The following is a 24,756-nucleotide window of genomic DNA, read 5'->3' as shown; positions in this document are numbered from 1 at the left end:
GACAAGGCCATTCACCGCCCCATGAATGGTCTTGTCTCTGCAGTGAAGCAATCACGGATTGCGCGGTCCAACATTCCCACCTGAACGTCGCATCCCGCATTCTGCCATCTCCCTCCCTCCACCTCACCTTAGGTGCAGACTTTAATTCTTCTACTCCCAGCCGCATGCTTTCAATAAGCTGTGCGCGTGGCTGCTTGAGTTGTTGAATCTTCTGATGCAACCTCTTGTTTCATTACCTATCCCTTTTTATTTGTTTTTGAATTGTATTTAAGCCATTTTTTTTCGCCTCCTTTTCTCAAACGTATTATTTTATTATAATTAATACTAATTGTCATGTTTTATGATTGATTTTTATTTTAACCTAATTTTTAACTAAATGTAAATCGCATTGGATTTGGATTTTGCGATTATATCAAATATTTTAAATAAACTTGAATAAACTTGAAACTTCCTGTTTCCGGTTGTGTCAGGGAAGAAAATTCAACAATTCAAGAAGCCACGCATGTGTGGTTTATTGAAAGCGTGCGGCTTGGAGAAGATGAATTAAAGTCAGCACCTAAGGTGAGGTGGAGGGAGGGAGATGGCGGAACGCTGCGATCGGGCAGGAGGGGGCTGCTGGACCATGCGATCCATGGTCATGCGTGTTCCTGGCTCATACTAGCAAGGAGGGAGTGAAAGGTAAAGAAATGCTGGGACAAGGGGATGAAGAGGGAGAGAAAGAAACCCATAGCAGGAAAGAAAGGAGAGGACAGGCAGGTGAGCCAGATGCTGGAAGCAGGGGGGGTGGAGAAGATAGAGAGAAAGAAGCTAGATGGGGTTGCAGAGAAGAGACACATTGGTGTGGAAGAGGAAGAGAGGGGAAATCTGGACACAGGAAGGTAGCAGAAACAGAGGGGAAATTATGTGCATGGGGGCATAGAGACAGAGACATAAAGGGGAGATACATGAGGGAATTATGTGCATGGGAGCATAGGGACAGCGACATAAAGGGGACATACATGGGGATGGTATATGGACACAGGGGGGCAATGCAAGATACATAGGGGAGATATTAGAAATGGGGAAAATAGGAACACAGAAGCGAGATGGTTTGTGGGGATGGGATGGGGGACCGAGCTCGCAGGCTCTAGCGGCTTGCACAAATTACATTGTAACACACCACGAAGTTAAGAGGGAGGGAGGGAGATGGTCGGACCATGCAAGGGATGCTGAAGGGGGATGGAGAAGAACAGACGCTGAAGGGAAATGTGGAAGACAGAGTGGGGAGAAGACGCTAAAGGGAAATGGGGAACAGAGAGTGGGGAGAAGACGCTGAAGGGAAATGGGGAACAGAGTGGGGAGAAGACGCTGGAAGGGAAGAAGACAGAGATGCCAGACTATGGGGGGGAGCAGAGGGAAGAAGATGGGTGCCAGACCAATTGGGGATAGGAGGTGAAGGGAAAGGCACAGTAACAGAGCAAATGGAAGATGCAGAGAGAAGACAGACAATGGATGGAAGGAATTGAATGAGAAGATGAGGAAAGCAGAAACCAGACAACAAAGGTAGAAAAAAAAATTTCTATTTCTTTTTTTTTTTTGCTTTAGGATAAAGTAGTATATTAGTTGTGTTGATAAAAATTTATAAACAAAGCCCTGCCAGCTGAACATCTCTTTCTCTAGTTCAGCAGCCAGAACTTTGATTTATAAGGAAGGACTAAGCTAAATATTGCAATACTGAGGCTTGTATGGATGCTACAGGGACAGTATTCGCGGGGATGGGGCAGTGACAGTGGTCACGATGATGGGGCAGTGACAGTGGTCGCGGGGATGGGGCGGGGACAGTGGTTATGGGGATGGGGCGGTGACAGGGAGGTGGTTGCGGGGACAGGGCAGTGACAGGGACAAATTTTTTCCCCGTGTCATTCTCTAGTACAAGTGCCTGGACTGGTCTGGCAAGACAAGAAGAAAGGGTAAATTAGTTCTTACCTGCTAATTTTCTTTCCTTGAGTTCCTCCAGACCATAATCCACCCATAGTTCTTAGCATCAGTTTTCTACCTCCTGAAGTATAAAGTTTTTGATTTGGCTAGTTTGCTATTCTTCTTTGATCTTTAGTCTGGACTTTAGACTCTGGAGGGCTTGATTCTTGATAAGGGTCTCTGTTGAGTGGTTAGTTAGCTCCTGAGGGAGCTTTCTCCTTTTAACTGGCTTTGCACATCTGCCTTGTTATGATAAAATACTGATTGGCTAGGGGGTTACATAGGGTTAAGTGATGACATCGCAGTTCAGTAATTCTCACTCTCCACTTGCTGGCAAGAAAGCACAAGCCTAAAGGTCTGGACTGGTCTGGAGGGACTCAAGAAAAGAAAATTAGCAAATCAGAATTAATGTATCCTTACTATTAGATAAATATGGTTAGTGTACATAAACAATATATATGTACGGTATATCTTAAACCCAGTTTGACTGTTACGACACTCATTTAAAATATTCTTAAAGTCAAACCAATCCAGCCATCCCAGTGTCCAATGATGTACCTGTAATACATTTTATATTATTGTCCTTTCAGAATTCCAGAATTAGTAACTTGGTTAATTGACCTACAAAAAAGTCTTCATAATCCTCCTACTGCCGGCTACAGTCCAGAGGAAGGGAAAATGGCACTATGTGTCACTACTGGAAGTCAAGAGGGACTAAGTAAGGTAGGTCAAGGCAGGGTTCATTATTTACGGTAGGTCCCATTTAGAGCTATTTACTACTGACACAATATGGTTCATAGACAACGGCGCGAAAGACAAAAGCGCGCGCCGACAATTGAGCGCAGCGCAGAGGCGCGCGCTGCACAAAATTACAGTTTTTAGGGGCTCCGACGGGGGTTTTTGTTGGGGAACCCCCCCCCAGTTTACTTAATAGACATCGCGCTGGCGTTATGGGGGGTTTGGGGGGTTGTAACCCTCCACATTTTACTGTAAACTAAACTTTTTCCCTAAAAACAGGGAAAAAGTTAAGTTTTCAGTAAAATGTGGGGGGTTACAACCCCCCACACCCCCCACAATGCCCCCACAACGCGGCGCGATGTCTATTAAGTAAAGTGGGGGGTTCCCCCCACGCCCCCCCATCGGATCCCTAAAAACAGTAATTTAGAGCGGCGCGCGCCTCCGCGCTGCGCTCAATTGTCTGGGCGCGCCTTTGTCCTGGCGCGCTTTTGACCTGACACCCACAATATAAATGAAGAAATGATCACACGAGTGTCATCATAGTATTTAGGGGGACGTTCGGTGTGCGGGCACCTCCCTTTAAGTAACAGCATCAGGTTGCTCGGATTTCATTATAGAACACTAGGCTACCCTGTAAAGGGCCCTTGGAAGATAGTCATTACAACACCTTCCTGATGCCAAAACACTGTGGTCATGACCATTCCTGCTGACTTTTGGATCTTGAATTTCCTTGGCCGTAGAGAACCATAAGAATAACCTTACTGAATCAGACCAATGTTCCATCAAGCCCAGTAGCCCTTTCTCACAGTGGCCAATCCAGGTCACTGTGGCCAAAACAGTGTGGCCAAACACCTAAAATCCAGGTACCCACAGTTACCTGACATAACTGTGAGTACCTAAATGTGGCAAGGGCATGTGTAACTTCCAGTATTTAATAAGTGGCAGCAGCAACAGTGCCCCCTCCCATGTTCTGTCTCCCCCCCCTTTGCATTTACATACTGTTGGCAAGATTCAGTAAATGGTGCTCAAAAATAAGTGCTGAAAAAAAAATCAACACTCTATGCTATTCTATAATGGGCACTCCAAGATGAGTGCCCATTTGGGTGTAATTCCCGGCTATTTAATTTGATAAAGGACCTTGGAATTCTGACCTCCATTCATTAGCTAAGTATGGCAATACGACACAATGGTGATATTTTTTTATAGGGGACAGTTTTCAAAAATGCGCAGGTGGTGTAAAGTTGATGGATCCTTGACATTACATTTTTAAGAGCACTTCTAAATCAATATGCCCATAGAAATTTGTACCTGCATATCCTGTGGACAATTTTTGTTTTTAATGCGAAATAGTATGCATCATTTGAAAACGCAAAGCTCCATGTGCTGTTGCCTCTCCTGACACAGCTCCACTTCTAAGGTCCGCTGCTTTACCCACAGATAAAAATGCACATGTTTTCGAAAGGTAGCTTCTTTACTTAATTAAATGGCTTTTGAAAATTGCCTTTTGGGTATTCTACCTTTGGAACATATTTATTTCTTTATTTACACAGTTTTCTATACCGTTCTCTCAAAAGAGCTCAGAACGGTTTACATGGATTTATTCAGGTACTCAAGCATTTTTCCCTGTCTGTTCCGGTGGGCTCACAATCTATCTAATGTACCTGGGACAATGGGGGGATTAAGTAACTTGCCCAAGGTCACAAGGAGCAGTGTGGGTTTGAACCCACAACCCCAGGGTGCTGAGGCTGTAGCTTTAACGACTGCGCCACACTCTCCCTATGGAGCTTTGAGGCCCATCTTGATAAATGAATGTGTTTTTTGAAAGGTCGCTAACTTCAAAATAACAGTAAACTCGTTATTTAATTGTTATTGTTGAAAAGTATGGAGTTTACTCCTCAGTTATTAGGTTTTATCTTTTCCCATGTCCTTATTGAAACCCACACACCAGCTCTTCAAAGCACTTTCTCCAAGCACTGAATGGGAGAAAAACTTTTGACGCATGCATACATTATATATGCTGTTCCTTTACAGACTGGAGGCCATCTCATTTCTCTAATGCTTTATTAGTCACTTTGTTTTTTAAGGGGCAAAACAATACTTTGGATTACACGGGAACACGTTTCAATCCATTCTTAAGTGGAAAATGCAGAGGGAAAAATAAAATCTGGTCTTTGACCTTGCAGGTGTTTGACATGCTTATTAACCCCGGAGACAGCATCCTTCTAGATGCACCCACATACTCTGGAACATTGGCAGCAGTAAGTACAATCTAATGGGTAAAATAAAAATAGAACTGTGTATAATATAGAGAGAGGCAATTTTAAAGTGCCGACAGGTCTGCAAGCTATTTTGCAAAGGAAATTTTCCATGGAATTTCTTTTTAGTGTTGAAACATTTGATTGAAACTGTATGCCACACAGAATACCAAAATACAATCAACAGTTACCCCACACAACCATCCAAAATTCCCCCTCCTCCCACCTCACCCCCCTCCCATACAATGCACAGTTGGTAAACCAGGGACCCACATGTCCACTCTAGACAGCAATGAGAGAAGAACCCAGGAATCTGGATTCTTGTAATCCCCGGACCCAACTTCCAGAACAGGTTCAAATATCTGCCACAAGCAATAACCCTTCCAACTACAATAGCAATGAGATCACACAAACCAGAGTGAACATCCCCCCCCACACACACACACACACCTACCTTCCCCCTCCCCCTCCATCTGTTAAAGAAAAACAAAACATCCCATCCTGCAGCCAATCCCATAAAATATCACCCAAAGGAACACAACCAGCAAGCGACCCAACCAATTCCCAATAACCCCCACCTAGCCAACCCCATCCCAATCCCAACCCCCACCCCCACCAAACGCACCATCATTTATACAGATTCACACTCCATGACCCTCACAGCTCATTCAGGAGAAGATTACGCCCTTTGGGGTACAAAATGCGAAGATATGGATCCCAAAGTTTCAAAAAGCGCTGTTCCCCTTTCCACAACCCTTTCACATCTCTTGCCTTCCAACAGGCCAACTAATGGACATCAGCATACTTGTTATTGAAATTCCCACATAGACTGTACTCCTTTTCCTTGCATGGTGGGGGGGGGGAGTTCTACAGGTAAAGTCATGTTTACTTTGAAATTTGCCCCCATAAGGGTAGTTTGCAGGTATGTCATCTGCATAACTGATGAACTATGATTTAGTTCTCCAAACTCTTCAAATGTATAAGGACATTTCAAAGCACTAGGGCCTGATTTTCAACTGGGGCAACCGCTGTTTAAAGCTGAGCATTGGTTTGGTTCTTAGCCTGATATGTATACTTAGTGGCACTATCCATTCCATTGATTATATATTTAATTTTGGCCTGCTAGCATAGGCACTCCATATAAGAGGCATGGAAAGGCTCCCAGCCCCAAGCACTAACTTCCCCTCCCTGCCCAAGTCTGCGGCAGGAAGAACAAATAAGAAAGGTAATTGTCACTTTCTTTTCCTGCCACTGTCTCCCTGACTCCAGAGGCTATAAAGAAAATTAAATCACATGCAAGGCCAGAGCTCTGTGTACGCTGCTGCCAGATCTACTTGTCTCCATCCTCCTCTTCCCCCATGATGTAACTTCCTGTTTCAAGGAAGGAAGAGGAGGGAGATGAGCAGAGATTTGTGCACACAGGGCTCTGGTCCGCAGATTCCAAATAAAGCAGTATGCAGTGGGTTGTGTAGCATTTAGTGCACAGTAATCATGAGCGTGTGCTTAATTTATTGGTTTGGAACAAACTGCCAATACACCTAAGACAACCCATCAACTATCTTGAATTCCAGAAGAAAGTAAAGATATACCTCTTTTCACTATAGTCATTCCCTTACCCTTCCTCCTAAACCAATGCTCCTCCTAACAATGTAGTCCTTTTACTAAGGTGCAGTAGCCGATTTAACGCATCCATAGGATAGAATGGACGCGTTAGCGATTAGCACACGCTAATTTTTGGCTCGCGCTAAATCAGCTACCGTACCTTAGTAAAAGGACCCCCGATGTAACTTAAGAGTTTACTCTAAATCTTATTGTAAACCATACAGATTCCTTGCAGAAAATTGTGGTATATAAAATATTGTATTGTATACCTTAGCCTTTCATAATGGCAATATTTGCTGATTCGTGCTATACTCAATCACGTGCAAACCCAAAGAATCACAATCTGGCCCTTTTACTAAGGTGTACTAAGAAATGGGTTTAGTGCAGGGGTGTCCAACCTGCGGCCCCGTGAAGTATTTTGTGCAGCCCTGGTTGAGGGCGATGCAGTGTTTTCCTCTGTTGCCCCTGGGTGTTTACCATCTTGCCGGCTCCCTCCTCTGTCTTGCTGCAGCGTTTGTGCGGCCCCAGAAAAACATTTTTTGGCCAATGCGGCCCAGGGAAAACAAAAGGTTGGACACCCCTGGTTTAGTGCATTTTTATGCAGGTCTTTCCCACATGCTAAACCAAGAACAGTACCCACACCAATCCCCATGAACCAATCCACCAACCCCACATGCCCCCCACACCACAATTCGCACTCCCCCCCACCCCCACCCCACACTGCAATGCTCCCCTACATGTCACAAGAACAACCCTTCAACGTCCCCCCTTCCCACCATAGCCCCAATCCAGTCCATGGGCTTCCCCCACAAAGCTCCCATCCAACACTCAAAACCCAGGTACCCATCCCCAAGGAAGGAGTCAAGAAACCCCCCACACAGGCATGAAAAGTACATAAGAAACTGGAACAAAACAAACACAGTCAATCAGCCCTCAGGGAGGGGCACTCGAGGAAGAAGCGGTAGCTCGGAGAGGGGGTCCTCCCCCTCGGCCACCCCTCCCGCTCCTGGATCCACTCTCCACGCGTTGCCATCGGGAGGGTGCGGGATGCCCCACTCGGTTGAGTCCCGCATCCCCTGCAGGGGCCGCCTCTAGTGTGGCCATAAATCCGGCCTTTTGTCAGCATTAGCGCATAGCTGTTAAAAAAAAAAAAAAAATGACCACGGGAGTTCTTACCATCTCCTGTTTAGGAGGACTAAGGACTCCCACTTTATGGTCACACCAGCCAGTTAACATTGCGGTGATGTCAGCGGGCGGGTTAGCAGATTACTGCATCCAGGCCCATTCTCCACCCCAGATACGCCCTGTCAAAAAAAAAAGAACCCTCAAATAAATATTGTGTGCTTTAGCATGCTTAGTTGGCAAAACTAATGCAGAATGCTTTAGCGCATCCTGCATTAGGCCAATTTTGCTGCGTTTGACTGAGTTAGCACCTAACACAGCTTAGTAAAAGAGTCCCTAAGTGAGTTCTTGTTCTATTTTATTTTTCTCTTTTATTGGTAGCTGCTACCTTTGGGCTGTAACCTTATTAATGTACCCAGCGACGGACAGGGCATTATTCCGCCAGCCCTGAAAGAAGTTCTGTCCGGGTGGAGAACAGGAGCTGCAACAAAACCCAACAGCTCATTCCCCAAACTCCTTTACACGATTCCAAATGGCAGCAATCCCACTGGGACCTCCTTAACCACAGAACGGAAACAGGAAATATACCAGGTATGTGAAACAGATCGCAGCTGCTTTTGAATATGTTGATTCACTGGTTCCAGAAGGTCATAAGAACATAAGAATAGCCTTACTGGGTCAGACCAATGGTCCATCAAGCCCAGCGGCCCGTACTCACGGTGGCCAATCCAGATCACCAATACCTGGCCAAAACCCAAAGAGTAGCAACATTCCATGCTACCAATCCAGGGCAAGCAGAGGTTTCCCCCATGTCTTAATAACAGACTATGGGCTTTTCCTCCAGGAATTTGTCCAAACCTTTCTTAAATCCTGCTACACTATCTGCCTTTACCACAACCTCTGGCAACGCGTTCCAGAGCTTAACTATTCTCTAAGTGAAAAAATATTTCCCCCTATTGATTTTTCCCTGTAACTTCATCGAGTGTCCCCCTAGTCTTCGTAATTTTTGACGGAGTGAAAAAATAGAACCACTTGTACCCATTCTACTCCACTCAGGATTTTGTAGACTTCAATCATATCTCCCTAATTTATGTTGATTACTTTAAAAATTGGTTATAGTACTTTGTAGGCTTCCAGAAAATAAATGTTATGAAAGCATAATGTGCTTTCAGTGTCATATATGATGAATTAAGAGTTCTTTATGTTTTCTGTTTCATTCGATCCTTATTCTTTTTATTCTCACACAAATTTATTTATTAGTTATTTATTTATTTTAAAAATTTCTATTCTGCCTATCAACTAGGCAGATTACAAATAGACATACATAAAATGAATACCATACCAAAAATACAGAATTCATCATATAAAAAATCATCTTAAAATGATACATCAAAGCTTCTTTTTAAATTAGTCTTTGCGAAAGAACTACCAACATCTCCTTACTTACAGAAGGCTTTTACAGATAGGTGAGTTTTCAACAGTTTTGGGGTTTTTTTTTTTTAAATGATCCAAAATCGGAGCGTAATCTTAATGATCCAATCATTGCGTTCCATAATCTTGGGCCGGCTATCAAGTTTGCTGACATCCAGGTCTTTTTATAATGCACATCTTGAACACATTTAAGGGATAGTCTCATTGCTGTTTGTGCACACAGTTTGCGATTTGGCACACTCGTATTTTTTTCAAGGCCTGAATCAAATACAGTGGTACCTCTCCGTTGAGTATGTGATGTATAACTGTCAGGACTTTATACTCAATACAGTGTTCGATGGGCAATCAATGTAGTCGTTTCAGTACTGGGGATTATTTGGGTTTAGTACAATTTATCTAATCACAATTCATCTAATAGACAATTGGTCTAATGGCAATTTGTCCAATGGTACATTTCAGCTACTAGATAATCTGTCCAACAGGACAATTCATCTAATGGACAAATGCAATTGGTATGCAATTGGTTTAATGAGACATTTTGCCTAATGTTACAGATAATGGTGAAATGTACTATGAAGCCTGGAAAATTGATATGAGCAGAAAATTGACTAAATCTAAAAAGAGCTGCCTCTTTGTCACATAGAAGAACTGCCTCTCTTGTTTCTTGCTCATAGGGAAAGGAAATGTTTCTCTCTTCACTAGTGGTAACAGTTTGAGGTTTCTTGACACAGGTTTTACATTAAGACAGGCCTCACTCGTAGAAACAGAATCTTTCCTTGCCACTGACAAACTTTCATGCTTTTTAATTTTCTCATTAACTTTTTCACTCATAGATACACGTTTAGAAAATAACTTCTTTCATAAACTTCATGTGCTAATCTGTAATTTCTGAAAATCAAAAGAACTAAGATCTGTATCTTGCTGTAGTTTTTCTTACACAGTTGCACTGATTTTTGCTTCAGTATCCTGTTTCCTCTTTTTGGCGGGAATGTCTGTTGGACCCAATTTTAAATTCTGGTGGGGAAGTCAGTGGTCACACTTTTTTTTAATTCTGTCATAAAAAAGGGGGTGGAAACTTGTAGATGGAGGGAGAAGGATTTGTCCTCGACCCCAGTCCTTTTTGTGCTGAATTTCTTTTGAATGAGCGATTACCATGCTTTGTTTATGGAGAGCCCTTTATCTCCATTGAAGTTATTGGGGTGTCTTGCTATCTCTATTGCCTCTTTGATTCTTCTCGGTCACAAGCGATTTTCTTTCTTCAAGACTTTTGTGTTCTCAAATCTAATCGTGTGACCAGTTTCTCTGCCTTGGAGGTCTATAGCTGATTTTTCTGTTTTCTGTGCTCTTTCAGCCTTTCCTCTATAGTCCAGTTTCAGCAATATAGGATTGGCCGCAGCTGCATGGGATTTCGTTCATCCCAGGGGTTTGGCACAGAGGCAACCGGTTTTTCACATATTTGAGTGTAGATGCAAATTTCTCTGCACTGTAGACTGTTATGATTTTTTTTTTCTTTAGTGGTTTCCCGATGCGATCTTTTACTTCTTGGACAAAGGGAAGCACTACCATTTTCTGTTCTATCGCAGAATTGTCCTCTAATAGTCGATGAATGTTGCTGATTTTCTGGGTCAGGCTGTTCATAAGTCTTAGGGCTAAAAAGATTGCCTTTCTGCTGTAGCCATTAGCAAGAAATGTGTCCTGGAAGGTGTCCTTTTCTTTCTGAAGGTTGCCTGTGTCACAAACTCTTACCCCCTCTTTTACAAAAGTGCGCTAACCGATTAGCGCGTGCTAAATTCTAACACGTCCATAGATTGACATGCATGCGTTAGCGTTTAGCATGTGCTAATTCGATTAGCGCGCGCTAATTGGTTAGCACACCTTAGTAAAAGAGGGCCTTAGTGCTCTGTTCACTAGTGTGCGTAGAACCCCTCTTTTTGTGGAGGGTGGTGATGGGACTCTGCATGTAGATAACAGTTAGTATGGGTGGGTTTGCTATATACCGTGTGTCCCAGGCTTCCATCTGACTGCTTTCTGATCATTACATCCAGAAAGGTCTCTGTCTCCATGGTGAATTTTATGTTAAAGTGGCTGTTCAGATGGTTTAGAAATTCAGAGATTTTTCCAGGTTGATATTAAGGTCAAAATATGTTTAATAATGCATTACTTAAGCAAAGCACATGAAAAACATATATATGTTGCAAACTAAACCTTCTGTTTTTTTGGTGCATCTAGGTGAGTAGTGAGGGGTGTGTGTGATGCAGTGATTAAAGCTACACCCTGAGGCTGTGGGTTCAAACCTACGCTGCTACTTGTGACCCTGGGCAAGTCACTTAATCTTCCCATTGCCCCAGGTACATTAGATAGATTGTACCGGGACAGACAGGGAAAAATGCTTGAGTACCTGAATAAATTCATGTAAACCGTTTTGAGCTCCCCTGGAAGAATGGTATAGAAAAATTAAATAAATAAATTATGTTTTTAACCTTTTGGAAATGAGGTTTACTATGCAATATATATATATATTTTTTTCATGTGCTTTGCTTGAGTATGGGGAGGGCTTCAATGGCTGGGAGGGTGAGAATGGACTGAAGTGAGCTATGATGGAGACTTCAGTAGTTGGAACCTAAGAATAGTACTGGGCAGAGCTTTGGATTCTTGCCCAGAAATAGCTAAGAAAAAACAACACCAAATTTTTAGATTGCATCAGACTAGATTGGTCCATCTAGATTGGGCAGACTAGATGGACCATTTGGGTCTTTATGTGCCATCATCTATTATGTTATGTTACTATGCATTATTATATATCTCTTTCTATTATTAGCAAAGAGGAGTCCTCTTTCCCCACAAAATAGAAGGTTTAGTATGCAATATATATATTTTTTCATGTGCTTTGTTTAAGTGATGCATTATTAAACATACTCATATTATGACCTTAATATCAATCTGGATATGTTTATCTTTTGATCTTAATATCAACCTGGAGTACTCTATACCCAAAAAAATAAAGCCCTGTTCACCTATATGCGGACGCCGATAGCAAGCCTAAGTGACACCTAACTAGCGACCAAATAAAGACAAAAAACCTAGGGGCTCTTTTACTAAGGCGCGCTAGGCCAAACAAGTAGAGAAGGCCTCATCCAAGGCGAGGCAAATGATGGGATGTATCAAGAGAAGCTTCGTCAGCCGCAAACCTGAAGTCATAATGCCACTTTACAGAACCATGGTGAGACCTCATCTGGAATACTGTGTGCAATTCTGGAGGCCACATTACTGTAAAGATGTGCTTCGAGCCGAGTCGGTCCAGCGGATGGCCACTAGAATGGTCTCCGGACTCAAGGGACTCTCATAAGAAGAAAGACTGGGCAAATTGCAGCTCTATACTCTAGAGGAGCGCAGGGAAAGGGGTGACATGATTGAGACATTTAAATACGTCACGGGTCATGTCGAGGTGGAAAACGACATATTCGTTCCCAAGGGACCCTCGGTCACAAGGGGGCACCCGCTTAAACTCAGAGGAGGGAAATTTAGTGGTGACACCAGGAAGTACTTCTTCACAGAAAGGGTGGTGGATCATTGGAACAAACTTCCGGTGCAGGTGATCAAGGCCACCAGCGTGCTCGACTTTAAGAATAGATGGGACATCCACGTGGGATCCCTACGAGGGTCAAGCTAAGGAACTAAGTCATCAGCACTCAGACGTAATGGGGTGGGTCAGTAGAGTGGGCAGACTTGATGAGCTGTAGCCCTTTTCTGCCATCATCTTTCTATGTTTCTATGCTAAATATTAGCGAATGCTAAATGCTAACGCATGGCAATGCTTCCATTATATCCTCGTGTTAGCATTTAGCGCGCGCTAAGATGCACTAGCATGCCTTAGTAAAAGGACCCCCTAGTTTTGGAATTGACATGCGGTTTAATATCCTAGTGTGAGGCGCAGTAGAGCTTCTTTATTCTCATTTCCTAGGTTGAAAGGATATATTTATAAAAGATTCCTGTCAGCTGGCATTTGGGATAAATCTATAAGTGAATTGCTTCTAAATTCTTCTACATATCAAACATTTAGGACTCCTTTTATCAAGCTGCGCTAGTGGTTTAACGAACGTAATAGCGCGTGTTAAACCGCCGGCCGCGATAGCCGCTACCCTCTCCTCTTGAGCAGGTAGTTTTTGGCCAGCGCGCACGTTAACCCCGCTAGCGCGGCTTGATAAAAGGAGCCCTTAGAAGATATCTGAAAACTTACATATATGATAAATTTGTTTAAATTATCTTAGTGATGTATTTCAAAGAGCAACAAAAAAAGAAGAAATCCAACCAAATCTGCAGAAAAACCACCAAAACAGGAAAACCAAACAAAAACTGCAAAAATTTATTGTACCAAGGTTAAAATGCAGTAATATAAAAACCTTTTTACCAACCAAGAGACCCAACACGGTCCGTGTTTAGGACAACACGCCTTCGTCAGGGGTCCATGGTAAATAAGGTATAAAATATACCGCAAAAAATGAAGATAACAACAAGTGCCTGTGTGTTGGATACGCTGAGAAATGCTGCCAAAAGTGAAGCCTCTCAAAAGTGAAAAAAGTGATGTATTTCAAGCATGTGTTTATGTATGTATTTTCGCTGTGTTTGACAGCTTCTCTTGATGTAAACTGCTTTGAACTGCAAGGTACTGCAGGATATAAATAAACTTTTATTAGTATTATTATTAGCTACAGGCTTAGCATCCCGACGTTGTTGGTTCAAATCCCACTCTGCTCCCTATGATAGAAGCAAAATAATTTTTTTTAAAAAAGGATTAAAAGATAAATAAATAAAATATAATCGTGGTTCCAGCATTTCATGGCATACAATTTTAATGAAAAACAACATAAAATTGCCATTCTAATGGCATCATAATAATGAGGCACGATAACGTTATAGACATTGTGAAGACATCTATGTGACACCTAAAAGGCAATTCTCTAAAGGACCTCTAACTATTTAGATGCATCTAGATGGGAGGGAGGGTACTCGGGGAAGGCAGCCAAGAAAAAGATCTGGGGGTATTGGTGGATAACACAATGAAGCCGGCGGCGCAATGTGCAGCGGCCTCAAAAAAAGCGAGCAGAATGTTGGGCATTATCAAAAAAGGTATCACTACCAGAACAAAGGAAGTTATCTTGCCACTGTATCGAGCAATAGTGCGCCCACATCTGGAATACTGCGTCCAATACTGGTCGCCATACCTCAAGAAGGACATGGCAATACTCGAGAGGGTCCAGAGGAGAGCAACAAGGATGATAAAGGGTATGGAGAACCTTTCATATGCCGAACTGTTAGACAGGCTGGGGCTCTTTACCCTGGAGAAGAGGAGACTGAGAGGGGACATGATAGAGACTTATAAAATCATGAAGGCATAGAGAAGGTGGAGAGGGACAGATTCTTTAGACTAGCAGGGACAACTAAAACAAGAGGTCATTCAGAAAAACTGAGAGGAGACAGATTCATAACGAATACAAGGAAGTTCTTCTTCACTCAGAGGGTGGTGGACACCTGGAACGCGCTTCCCGGAGAGGTGATAAGACAGAGTACAATTCTGGGGTTCAAAAAGGGACTGGATGACTTCCTGGAAGTGAAGGGGATAACAGGGTACAGATAGAGGTTTACCTTACAGGACATTGAGCGAATAGGGTATGGATATTTTAGGTTAGGTAGGGAACACTTTCAGGTCATGGACTTGGGGGACCGCCGCGGGAGCGGACTGCCGGGCACGATGGACCCCTGGTCTGACCCAGCAGAGGCAATGCTTATGTTAGAGCAGGGATCTCAAAGTCCCTCCTTGAGGGCCGCAATCCAGTCGGGTTTTCAGGATTTCCCCAATGAATATGCATTGAAAGCCATGCATGCACATAGATCTCATGCATATTCATTGGGGAAATCCGGAAACCCTGACTGGATTGCGGCCCTCGAGGAGGGACTTTGAGATCCCTGATCTAGAGTCACTGAGCGGCGCTGAGCGTGATTCTCTAATAGTACGTCTATGCATTATAGAATCATGCTCAACATTTTCCTGCTTTACGTCTAAATAATGCCTAACTTTCAGATGCCCTTTACAGAATTTGCCCCTAAAAGTCTAGCCCAGTATCCTTTTTCTAATAGTGACCTTTCCAGGTCATAAGTACTTGGCAGAAGCCCCAAAAGTATCAAGATTCTATGTTACCTACTGTGAGGAATCTAGAGGAGTTACCCCGGATTTAAAACCCTGGCAAACCCTGATTACACCCTTGAGTTGTCTCCTTCTGAAAGGAGTTTGTTTTTGCCAGTTCCTTTGAAGAGCAAGGCTAGGGAGAAGGGTTGTTCAGAGCACTATATACCACTTATATTCCTTTTTTAAGTGAGAAAGTGGTAAAGAAAGTCAATAAACTTGTAAACTTGGATGCCAAGAATGCCTTCTCGTGGGAGATTGTGACAACAGAAATGGTGATGAAATTTAAGAAGGCGTGGGATAAACACAGAGGATCGCTATATACAAAAAGGATGAAATGCAATTAAAGCAAAATTTAAATGACCTCATAAATGGAGTGAGCTTTGATTTCTATGGTCTGGGTCCCTTAAATTGCAAAAAACAAATCAAGATCAAGGTTGGAGTGGGCTTCGACAGTAACTCTAGTAGTCGAGAAGTAGAACCAGTGCCAGACAAATTTCTATGGGCTGTGCCCCAAAATTGGCATGGAGAGATAGAAATTAAATATACCAGCATTTAATTGTGAAGAAGTGGAACCTGGGTAGCGTGCCAGATTCAACTCTAGCCATCTTGTTGGATTAACTGGGTGGACCGTTCAGGCCTTTTTCTACTAATATTTACTAAGTTACCATGTTGCCCTTCCATTCCACTTAGGATTTTGTAGTCTTCTATCATATCTCCCCTTATTTGTCTCTTTTCTAATCTAAAGAGTCCTAACCTCTTTAGCCTTTCCTCATATAAAAGATATTTCGTCTCCAATCATTTGGCTACACAAACTGTACATTTCTATTTCTCCTATTTCTTAAGATGTACTAACCAAGTCACTGTTACATCTCTACAACTGTTTTCACCCCTGGTGAACAGTGGAACAGTTCCTTGCTCTGAGATCATCACATCAACAACTGAAACTAACTTTTAACCTATGCAGTGTAATGTACCGTAATTGCCCTAGAACAGCAGGAATATAATATCTTCAGTTCTGACAGCCAGTGTTATGTTGCCACCTGCTGGTTAGCTACGGGACTTATTTTAGAAACCTTATTTGCAGATTCCACATGGAAATTCTGGCATTTACAGAAATGAAATCCACATGTGAATGGTGAGTTAAAAAATGGCTCGTGTACAGGTATATAATGGGGATAATTCTACATAGGGGGGCTTTATGTTGTAGGCACACAAACGGGCAAATAATAGTTACTGTGCTGCTTAAATCTAGTAGCACTATAGAAATAATTAGTACTAGTAGCGTGTTAAGGGAGTAATTTTTTATTTGGCAAACCGCTAGAGCATCAGAGCAGTTTACAGTTATAAAATTAAGATGCTAATATAACCAACTGACAAAGATACACAGAGAGACGAAAACAGGAAACCTTAGGAAGGAAATGAACAGCACAACAATTATTCTTAAAAAATTCCAGGAAATGGGGCACATTTTGCTGTTAGTGATCTATAACCTTTTGCAAAAATCGTTCGTAGTACTTAAAGATTGGAGGGTGACCAGTGTTTCGCCGATTTTTAAAACGGGTTCCAGGGGAGATCTGGGAAATTATAGACTAGTAAGCCTGACCTCGGTATCAAGCAAAATAGTGGAAACAATTATAAAAAATAAAATTATGGAACAGTAAAAAAACATGGTTTAATGGGACAGAATCAGCATGGGTTCTGTATTGAGACTGGTGCTATGTAACATATTTATAAATTGGAACAAGTGAGGTGATTAAATTTGCAGATGACGCAAAACTATTCTGTCTGCTTGTAGCTGACACTTCTTTTGGTGAAGTGTCCCACTTCAAGCATGACATGTTATTTAGCTGATGTACATTGCATAAGTGGGGACGCATTACGACTGTAAAAATTGCTGGAAGACCTTAGGAAATTGGAAGACTGGGCATCCAAATGGAAGATGAAGAATGTGGACAAATGCAAAGTGATGCACATTGGGAAGAATAATCCAAATCATACTTACCAGATGTTAGGATCTGCCTTAGGAGTTGGCACCCAAGAAAAAGATCTGGGTATCATTATAAATACTACACTGAAATCATCTGCCCAGTGTATCACTGTGCCAAAAAAAGCAAATAGGATGCTAGGAATTATTAGCAAATGGATGGTAAATAAGACTGAGAATTATGCCTCTGTATCATTCCATGGTGTGTCCTCACCTTGAATATTGCACACAGTTTTGGTTGCTATGTCTCCAAAAAGATTTACACTTCTTCCTCCCGATTCGTGGGTTTAGGACTCGTGACTTTGGTTAGTCACAAATTTCTAAACCCGGAACCACCCCCGTCTCCCTCCTGCCTCCCAGACCTCCCCACACCTTACCTGGTGGTCTAGCGGTGAAGTGGGACAGGAGCGATCGTCCTATGCTCCTGCCCCATGCATAGCTGTCCACAAAAATGACTGCTGTGAGTTCCCACGGACTCACGAGACTACAGCGGGAACTCACGGCAGCCATTTTTGTTGACAGCTCTGCACAGGGCAGGAGTGTAGGACGATCACTCCTGCCCCACTTCACCGCTAGACCACCAGGTAAGGTGTGGAGAGGTCCGGGAGGCAGGAGGGAGGCGGGGGTGGGTCAGAGTCAGTCCTAAAAGTTATTTACGTTTTTTTCAATATTCGCAGGCCGGCTCTGCCCCTAGCCCCCACGAATACTGAGGGGGAAGTGTAGTGGAATTAAAAAAGGTCCCAAGAAGAGCAACCAAAATGATAAAGGGAATGAACTCCTCTCGTATGAGGAAAGCCTAAAGAGGATGGGGCTTTTCAGCCTGGAAAAGAGATGATTAAGGGGGATATGATTGAGATCTACAAAATTTCGAGTGGTGTAGAATGGGTAGGAGTGTATCAATTTTTCACTCTTTCCAAAAGTAGAAAAACTAGGGGACACATGATGAAATTACATAGGAATACTTTTAAAACAAATAGGAGGAAATATTTTTTTTTATTCAAAGAATAGTTTAGCTCTGGAACTCGTTGCCAAAGGAGATGATTACAGTGGTAAGCGTAGCTAAGTTTAACCTCTTCCTATCGTGTGTCCCCGATGACGGGACATTCCAAAAATGTCATTGCCATCGTGGATAAACAGTCTGTATGGACTAATAAAGAGCCAGGAACACAAAATATTTGAATTTACAGACTTATGACTTATTTACATTATGTTTACAATAGCCGTAAATGATAACGGTGAATAATACAAAACTTTGCTAAAATAATTACGATTGAAACCAGCGTAGTGTAAAATTTATTACGATAGGAAAAGGTTAAGGAAGATTTGGACACATTCCTGGAGGAAAAGTCCATAGTCTGCTATTGAGACAGACATAGGGGAAGCCATTACTTGCACTGGATCGGTAACCCAGAATGTTGCTACTATTTGGGTTTCTGCCAGGTACTGTGACCTGGATTGGCCAATGTTGGAAACAAGAGATTGGACTAGATGGACCATTGGTTTCACCCAGTATGGCTGTTCTTATGTTCTTAGGAAAGGTGGTCTGAGAGTGAAGAAAGTTCCATTAAAAATTTTAAGAAACTTTGTTTCAGCTCAGCAAGTAAGTTCATTTTTCACTGGCTCAAATAATGATTTTTACAGCTCATCTTAAAAGCTGCCTGGTAAGGCTTCATAAGCTATTATCATTCAAAGTGGGCAGTGCCACATCTTTAAAGTAACTTTATATAATTTTCTTTCCAGAGATGTCTCCAAAATATAAAAGTAATCAGCATGGTTTAAAGAGCTTTAAATTATGCACAATCTACAGCATATATAGTTTTATTTTTTCAATTTAAATTATTACAGTCCCCCCAAAAAATTAAGATCCCAGATAGATAAACTCATTAAATCTGTAACCAGTAATATTACCAGCCTGGACTCCGTGGTTCCTTGAACAAGTTTCTTTAATATCAAAATTCAAACAAAGAAATAAGCAAACTTACACTTCAGTTGTTCTTAAGGTAGCAAATCTAAAAAAAACCCGAGATATTCTCAAAAATTCAGGCATGCAAATGAGGTCGGTTGACAGCTGCAATGATTCACTAAATTTGCATGTGCCCTTCGCTAGTGATAGTGATGGGCACATGCGAAGGGGCTTAGACGCCTGGGCCAATTATGGCCTTAGGCTCCTCCCCAGTGCATCCCAGGATGGACTGGGAAGGGGAAGGCCCACCATTGTGAAGAGGTGGGCCTGGCGGTCGCAGGGTAGGCATCCCTCTGTCCCACCGTACTACAAAAGGTTTGGGGAGTTAGTCGGGGGGTTGGGGTGCCGGGGTGGGGGATTCAAGTTTGAGGTGGTTGTAGATTGGGGGGCCATGGATTTGGGGGGCCTGCTGGCAGGAAGGAGTGGGCATCCCTCCTTCCTATTGCGGTTGGGGGGGATCAGTTCAGGGGTTTGGGGTTGGTGGCAGGAGGAATTGGGCATCCTTCTTGGAATAGGGGTTCGGGGGTGGCAGCAAGAGAAATTGGGCATCCCTCCTGCCACGGACAGTATCAGGTGGGGGTTTTGGGTTGACAGCAGGAGGAATTTGGCATCCCTCCTGCTGCAGACAGTGTTGGGTGGAGTTCGGGGATGGCAGCAGGAGGAATTGGGCATCCCTTCTGCCATGGACAGTGTTGAGTGGGGTTTGGGGGTGGCAGCAGAAGGGAGTGGGTATTCCTCCTGCCAGCCAACTTGTAGTGGGGGGTTCAGGGGTTCCCTGCTGCAGCCACTCAGCTGATCACAGCAGGCAGATTTCCGTGCTGTGATTAGCTCAGCGGACATGTCTATTTGAAATGTAGGCCAGCAGTTTAATGGCCTACATTTCAGACATATGTTGTGGCTCTAGGGAGACGCCTAGAGCCATTTAAACTCTCTCAAGACCACTTCTAGGTGAAACCATACCCAGCCTTGGGCAAGCTTAGGTGTTCTTATGCGTCTCCCTAGACCTGCGAAAAAAACCTACAGTGTAGGCTGCCTGCCTCAGGTAGGTTTTAAAAAAAAAAAAAAAAAGTGTGACCCAATTGGCTGGTTAGACAGCGGTAGGACACCTACCGTTGACTAAAACTGGGATTGCCGTTTATAGAATTGCACCTTAGTGCATGCTTAGTAGATAAGCCCTTAGCACGCTAATCTGTTTTAATGGCCATGCACTAAAGGCAAAATTCTCTTCAAACTTACACCACAATCAATATAAGTTCCCAATACCTCACATATAGTGTATAATCCCCAGCTCCTCAGAAGTAGCACCTGGCCTCAAAAAGTTTTCATTGCCCCAGGCTTTATGTACTACCTCCTCACTGGAGTGGCTCACAAAATTTATTTGATGTAAAACTTTTAATTATAATTCTCTTTTTATTTAACATCCCTTATAGCATTTTTCATTCTTAAGGGTACTTAGCTTTTATAAGTGGTCTTCCTTCCATAGCAATTTTTTTGTGCCATTTGTGCTTGTCTCCAGTCAGTTCCTACCACATGCTTAAACACAAATACACTGTTTTTAGTCCATTTCTCTATTTGTGCATTTGACATCAATTGGACCCCTGAGGAAGACGTGTTCGCCAAAACACAGACCATGTAGGGTCCAGTTGGACTTTTTCATATGTATTTTTATGTTATGGTTTTATTGTGAAAGGACATATAATAAATCATTTTCAGAACATCAGCATCCACAGGTTTTTGTTTTCTTTTGTTGGATTGATTCTTCTGTGGATTTTGAGGTCTTCTTGTTTCTTTTGTTGTGTAATAAAATAGGCCATATGACCCTCTATTTCAACCACATTCCTTTTTCTAATTACAGCTTAATAGCTCTAAATTATGAAAAGGTGTAAAAACATAAGAAAAGTCATTCTGAGTCCAACTAGGGTCCCTCGTGCACAACATCTTGTCTGCGACAGTGACCAATACAGGTCACAAGTATTCCTCCTATGTACAAACAAGAAAGAGGAGAAAATCATGAAAACCAATTTTCCAAGATACGCTTAACATTGCCAGGATTTTGCTATGGCTTCCTTTTCAGATTGCAAGAGATTATGATTTGCTCATCATTGAAGATGATCCCTATTATTTTCTCCAGTTTCAAAAGGTAAGCTTCTGTCTGCTTGTAGCTGACGCTTCTTTTGGTGAAGTGTCCCACTTCAAGGATGACATGTTATTTAGCTGATGTACATTGCATAAGTGGGGACATTTTTCTATATACTTGCATATAGCCTAATGGTTACTGCAGCAAACTGTGACCCTGGGGAACTGGGTTCAATTTCCACTGTAGCTCCTTGCAAACCCTGGGCAAGTCACCAAACTCTCCATTGCCCCAGGTACAAAAAAAACATAGATTGTCAGCCCATTAGAGATAGAGAGTACCTGCAAATAATGTGTACAGAGCTGTGTAGGCCTCGTAGCGCTGTAGAAATGATTAGTTGTACTTCAGAGGGACGGAATAAGCATCCTTTCCTGTGAGAAACTGTCTCGGGATAAAAGTACTGTACCTTTAGCAATTTGCAGCCACTGTCTTTGCGTTTTGTATTTTCCATGTAGAGTAATGTACAATGTGTTGTTTTAAAAGATCAAAGCTTTTGCATATTCTTGCTTCCCTAAACTTAACCTTGCTGGTAGGAACATCTCCAACCCCGGTTTCTCTATAGATTGCCTAAATTTGAGCATAGTTCACAGATCTGCATGCAGATGAAATTAGTTAATGAGCAATTAACCATCGCAATTAGTGTTAATTGGCACTCATTTGGGTTTACACATGGATTTGCCCTGCACTCTCTTCTATAAAATGCGCGCTTAAATTTTACAGCGAGTAACTCAAAAGGGGGCGTGACCATGGGTGGGACGGAGCATGGCCAGAATTTATGTGTGATGTTATAGCAAAATTGGGTTCATAGACAACGGCGCGAAAGACAAAGGCGCGCCCAGACAATTGAGCGCAGCGCGGAGGCGCGCACCACTCAAAAGTACTGTTTTTAGGGGTTCCGACGGGGGGTTTTGTTGGGGAACCCCCCCCCCCACTTTACTTAATAGACATCGCGCCGGCGTTATGGGAAGTTTGGGGGGTTGTAACGCTCCACATTTTACTGTAAACTTAACTTTTTCCCTAAAAACAGGGAAAAAGTGAAGTTTTCAGTAAAATGTGGGGGGTTACAACCCCCAAACCCCCCACAACGCGGCGCGATGTCCATTAAGTAAAGTGGGGTGTTCCCCCCCATGCCCCCCCCGTCAGAGCCCTAAAAACAGTAATTTTGAGCGGCGCGCACCTCCACGCTGCGCTCAATTGTCTGGGCGCGCCTTTGTCCCGGCGCGCTTTTGACCTGACACCGCAAAATTGCTTTGAAGGGTAGACTAGGTGCTGGCATCGGTGCTTAGCTTCCAAAGGGGAGTACGTTGAAGGTGACCATAGTGATATTCAGCAATGAGGTATGTAGCGCTTTTTCTAGGATGAGGTCGCAAACTTAATTGTCAGACTTCGTACCATGGATCTTCCCAGAACCTAATTTTGGACACCATATACTAAATTTTTCTCTAAGTGGATAAAAGTGGACACAACTTTTGCAGCTCGTTGTAAAACCATCTTCTTGGTGGGCAGGTTTATTTCTTCAGCAGACATTTTACAGTTAAATCATAACCTCAGAGCAGTGGCCCAGCTTGCATGTCAAAAACCGTTGGCAAGGAAAATAAGATAAGAAAAAAAATTAAATTTAAAGTAGAATGCATTTAAAAACCTAGCTTTTTAATCTGTTGCTTCGCATTTGAGATGCCAAAATATCTCTCTATATCAGATGGAGCCAGTTAGAAATTACATTTGTCTGGTATAGATATTATGTTTCCTAAACCATAATTTAATTTTCCTCTTTTTATTCTTAGACTTTGAATGGAAACACTGACACTGATACTCTGCCACTAACAATTTCAAAATGCTTCAATGTTTTTATTGTTTAAGCCTTGGACCCCAAGCTTCTTGTCAATGGATGTTGATGGTCGAGTTATCAGGACAGACTCAATGTCTAAAGTTCTCTCTTCCGGGTAAGATAGTCACAGTACTGGTCACATTTTCTGCTAATTCCATTTTTACCATTTACTCTGGGGCAGCTTAGGAGGAGTACTGAAATCTGTTCCTGCTGTTTCTGGTGCGTTGTTTGTCTGTAAAAATTTACACGCACACTTTTGGAAATGGAAACACATGTCTATAATTGTGCTCTTTGTCCCACCCACACTCAGGAATGCTTCCTTCTACTGTATGTATAGAAATGTCTTTGAAAACTGTCCTCTCTGGCAGCAATTTTTTTTTTTTTTTTTTTACCACAGGGCCCCCACAAAGATTTTCAAAACCAAGATAATCTTCCTACCATAATCCCAATAGCGCACAGTTGCTCTCATACAAAGTTACACTTACTTTGAGGCAGTTGTGTGCATGTTGCAACTCCACACCAAATCCACCCACCTCTGGGAATGCCTACACATGCATTATGTGCAAGTCTAAGCAAAACCTGTAACAGCAACGACCTCCTTGATGCAATAATTTTGGTCATGCTGGATTTCCCAGTGCAATCAAAATTATTGCTAAACCATCCACAACCCCCACCATACCTCTTAACAATGGCTGCCTGCCCTGCATGGCCCCGGCGGCTCTAAGGGATCCTTCAATGAGAAAAAAACAATGTGGGTAGCTTCAGATGGTGTCAGTGAGGGAGGACAGTTCTTCAGGAAGCCTGTTCTGTCCTCCCTCACAGGCACCTCCTAAAGCAGCCTGCATTTCTTTTCTCATTGAAGGACCCCCCTGACAGTCCCCTAGAACTGCCAGAGCCAACTTTGCTAAGAGGTATGGTGGGGTTTCCAGGTGAAGATAGCTACTACGGGTGCGGCAGGGGGTGGGTCACTCAGCAATAACTTTAGTCATGCTAGGAAATCCATCACAGCCAAAATTATTGTATCGAGAAGCTTGTTGCTGTTACAGCGGGGCAGAAATGACTTCAAAGCCAAAAGCTCTTGTCCACATGCATACTTGTATGTGTATATACATATGTACAGTTTTATAAGAGCTATTTTCCATGTGCTTTACATGTGTAAAGTGATTTGTGACATTATCTTCGCTATAGATTGGAGGGAGGGATCAAAAATCAGAAAAGAGATAACTTGTGTTCAGCTCAATTGGATACCAGTTTCCTCTGAGGAAAAAGCACAAAGCACTGACTACCACCTTCTGCTTAAGATGATCACGTTATTTTTGTATGACTGCATTCAGATTATTTAGATCAGGGGTGCCCAAAACGTCGATCGCGATCTACCGGTCGATCGCAAAGGCAATGCCGGTAGCTCGCAGAGCCAATGTTCTCCCTAGCATTCCCCCGGTCACTGTCTCACCTTTAAAGTAGTGGAATTATGGCATCCTGCAGAGCGAACGTAGCAGATTGCCGTCAGCCTCTGTAGTATGTTCCCTCTGCCGCGGTCCCGCCCCCAACGTCAGAGG

General features: G+C 42.8%; 1 protein-coding gene across 4 annotated transcripts in view; it reads left to right on the top strand.

The window, feature by feature from the left end:
- The window catches only part of AADAT (aminoadipate aminotransferase), a 79,848-nt gene that overhangs the window by 23,035 nt on the left and 32,057 nt on the right, over positions 1-24,756 (top strand). For all 4 annotated transcript variants that reach the window (XM_033942446.1, XM_033942474.1, XM_033942464.1 and 1 more), the window contains exons 4-8: positions 2,547-2,679; positions 4,878-4,952; positions 8,055-8,264; positions 21,310-21,375; positions 23,230-23,312. In XM_033942446.1, the coding sequence (XP_033798337.1) occupies positions 2,547-2,679; positions 4,878-4,952; positions 8,055-8,264; positions 21,310-21,375; positions 23,230-23,312 (567 nt within the window). The remainder of the gene's footprint in view (positions 1-2,546; positions 2,680-4,877; positions 4,953-8,054; positions 8,265-21,309; positions 21,376-23,229; positions 23,313-24,756) is intronic.

Source organism: Geotrypetes seraphini, chromosome 1 (genome assembly GCF_902459505.1).
Source record: "Geotrypetes seraphini chromosome 1, aGeoSer1.1, whole genome shotgun sequence".
Taxonomy (NCBI): Eukaryota; Metazoa; Chordata; class Amphibia; order Gymnophiona; family Dermophiidae; genus Geotrypetes; species Geotrypetes seraphini.
The sequence above is the reverse complement of the archived record's forward strand: the minus strand, read 5'-3'. Positions and strand labels throughout refer to the sequence as shown.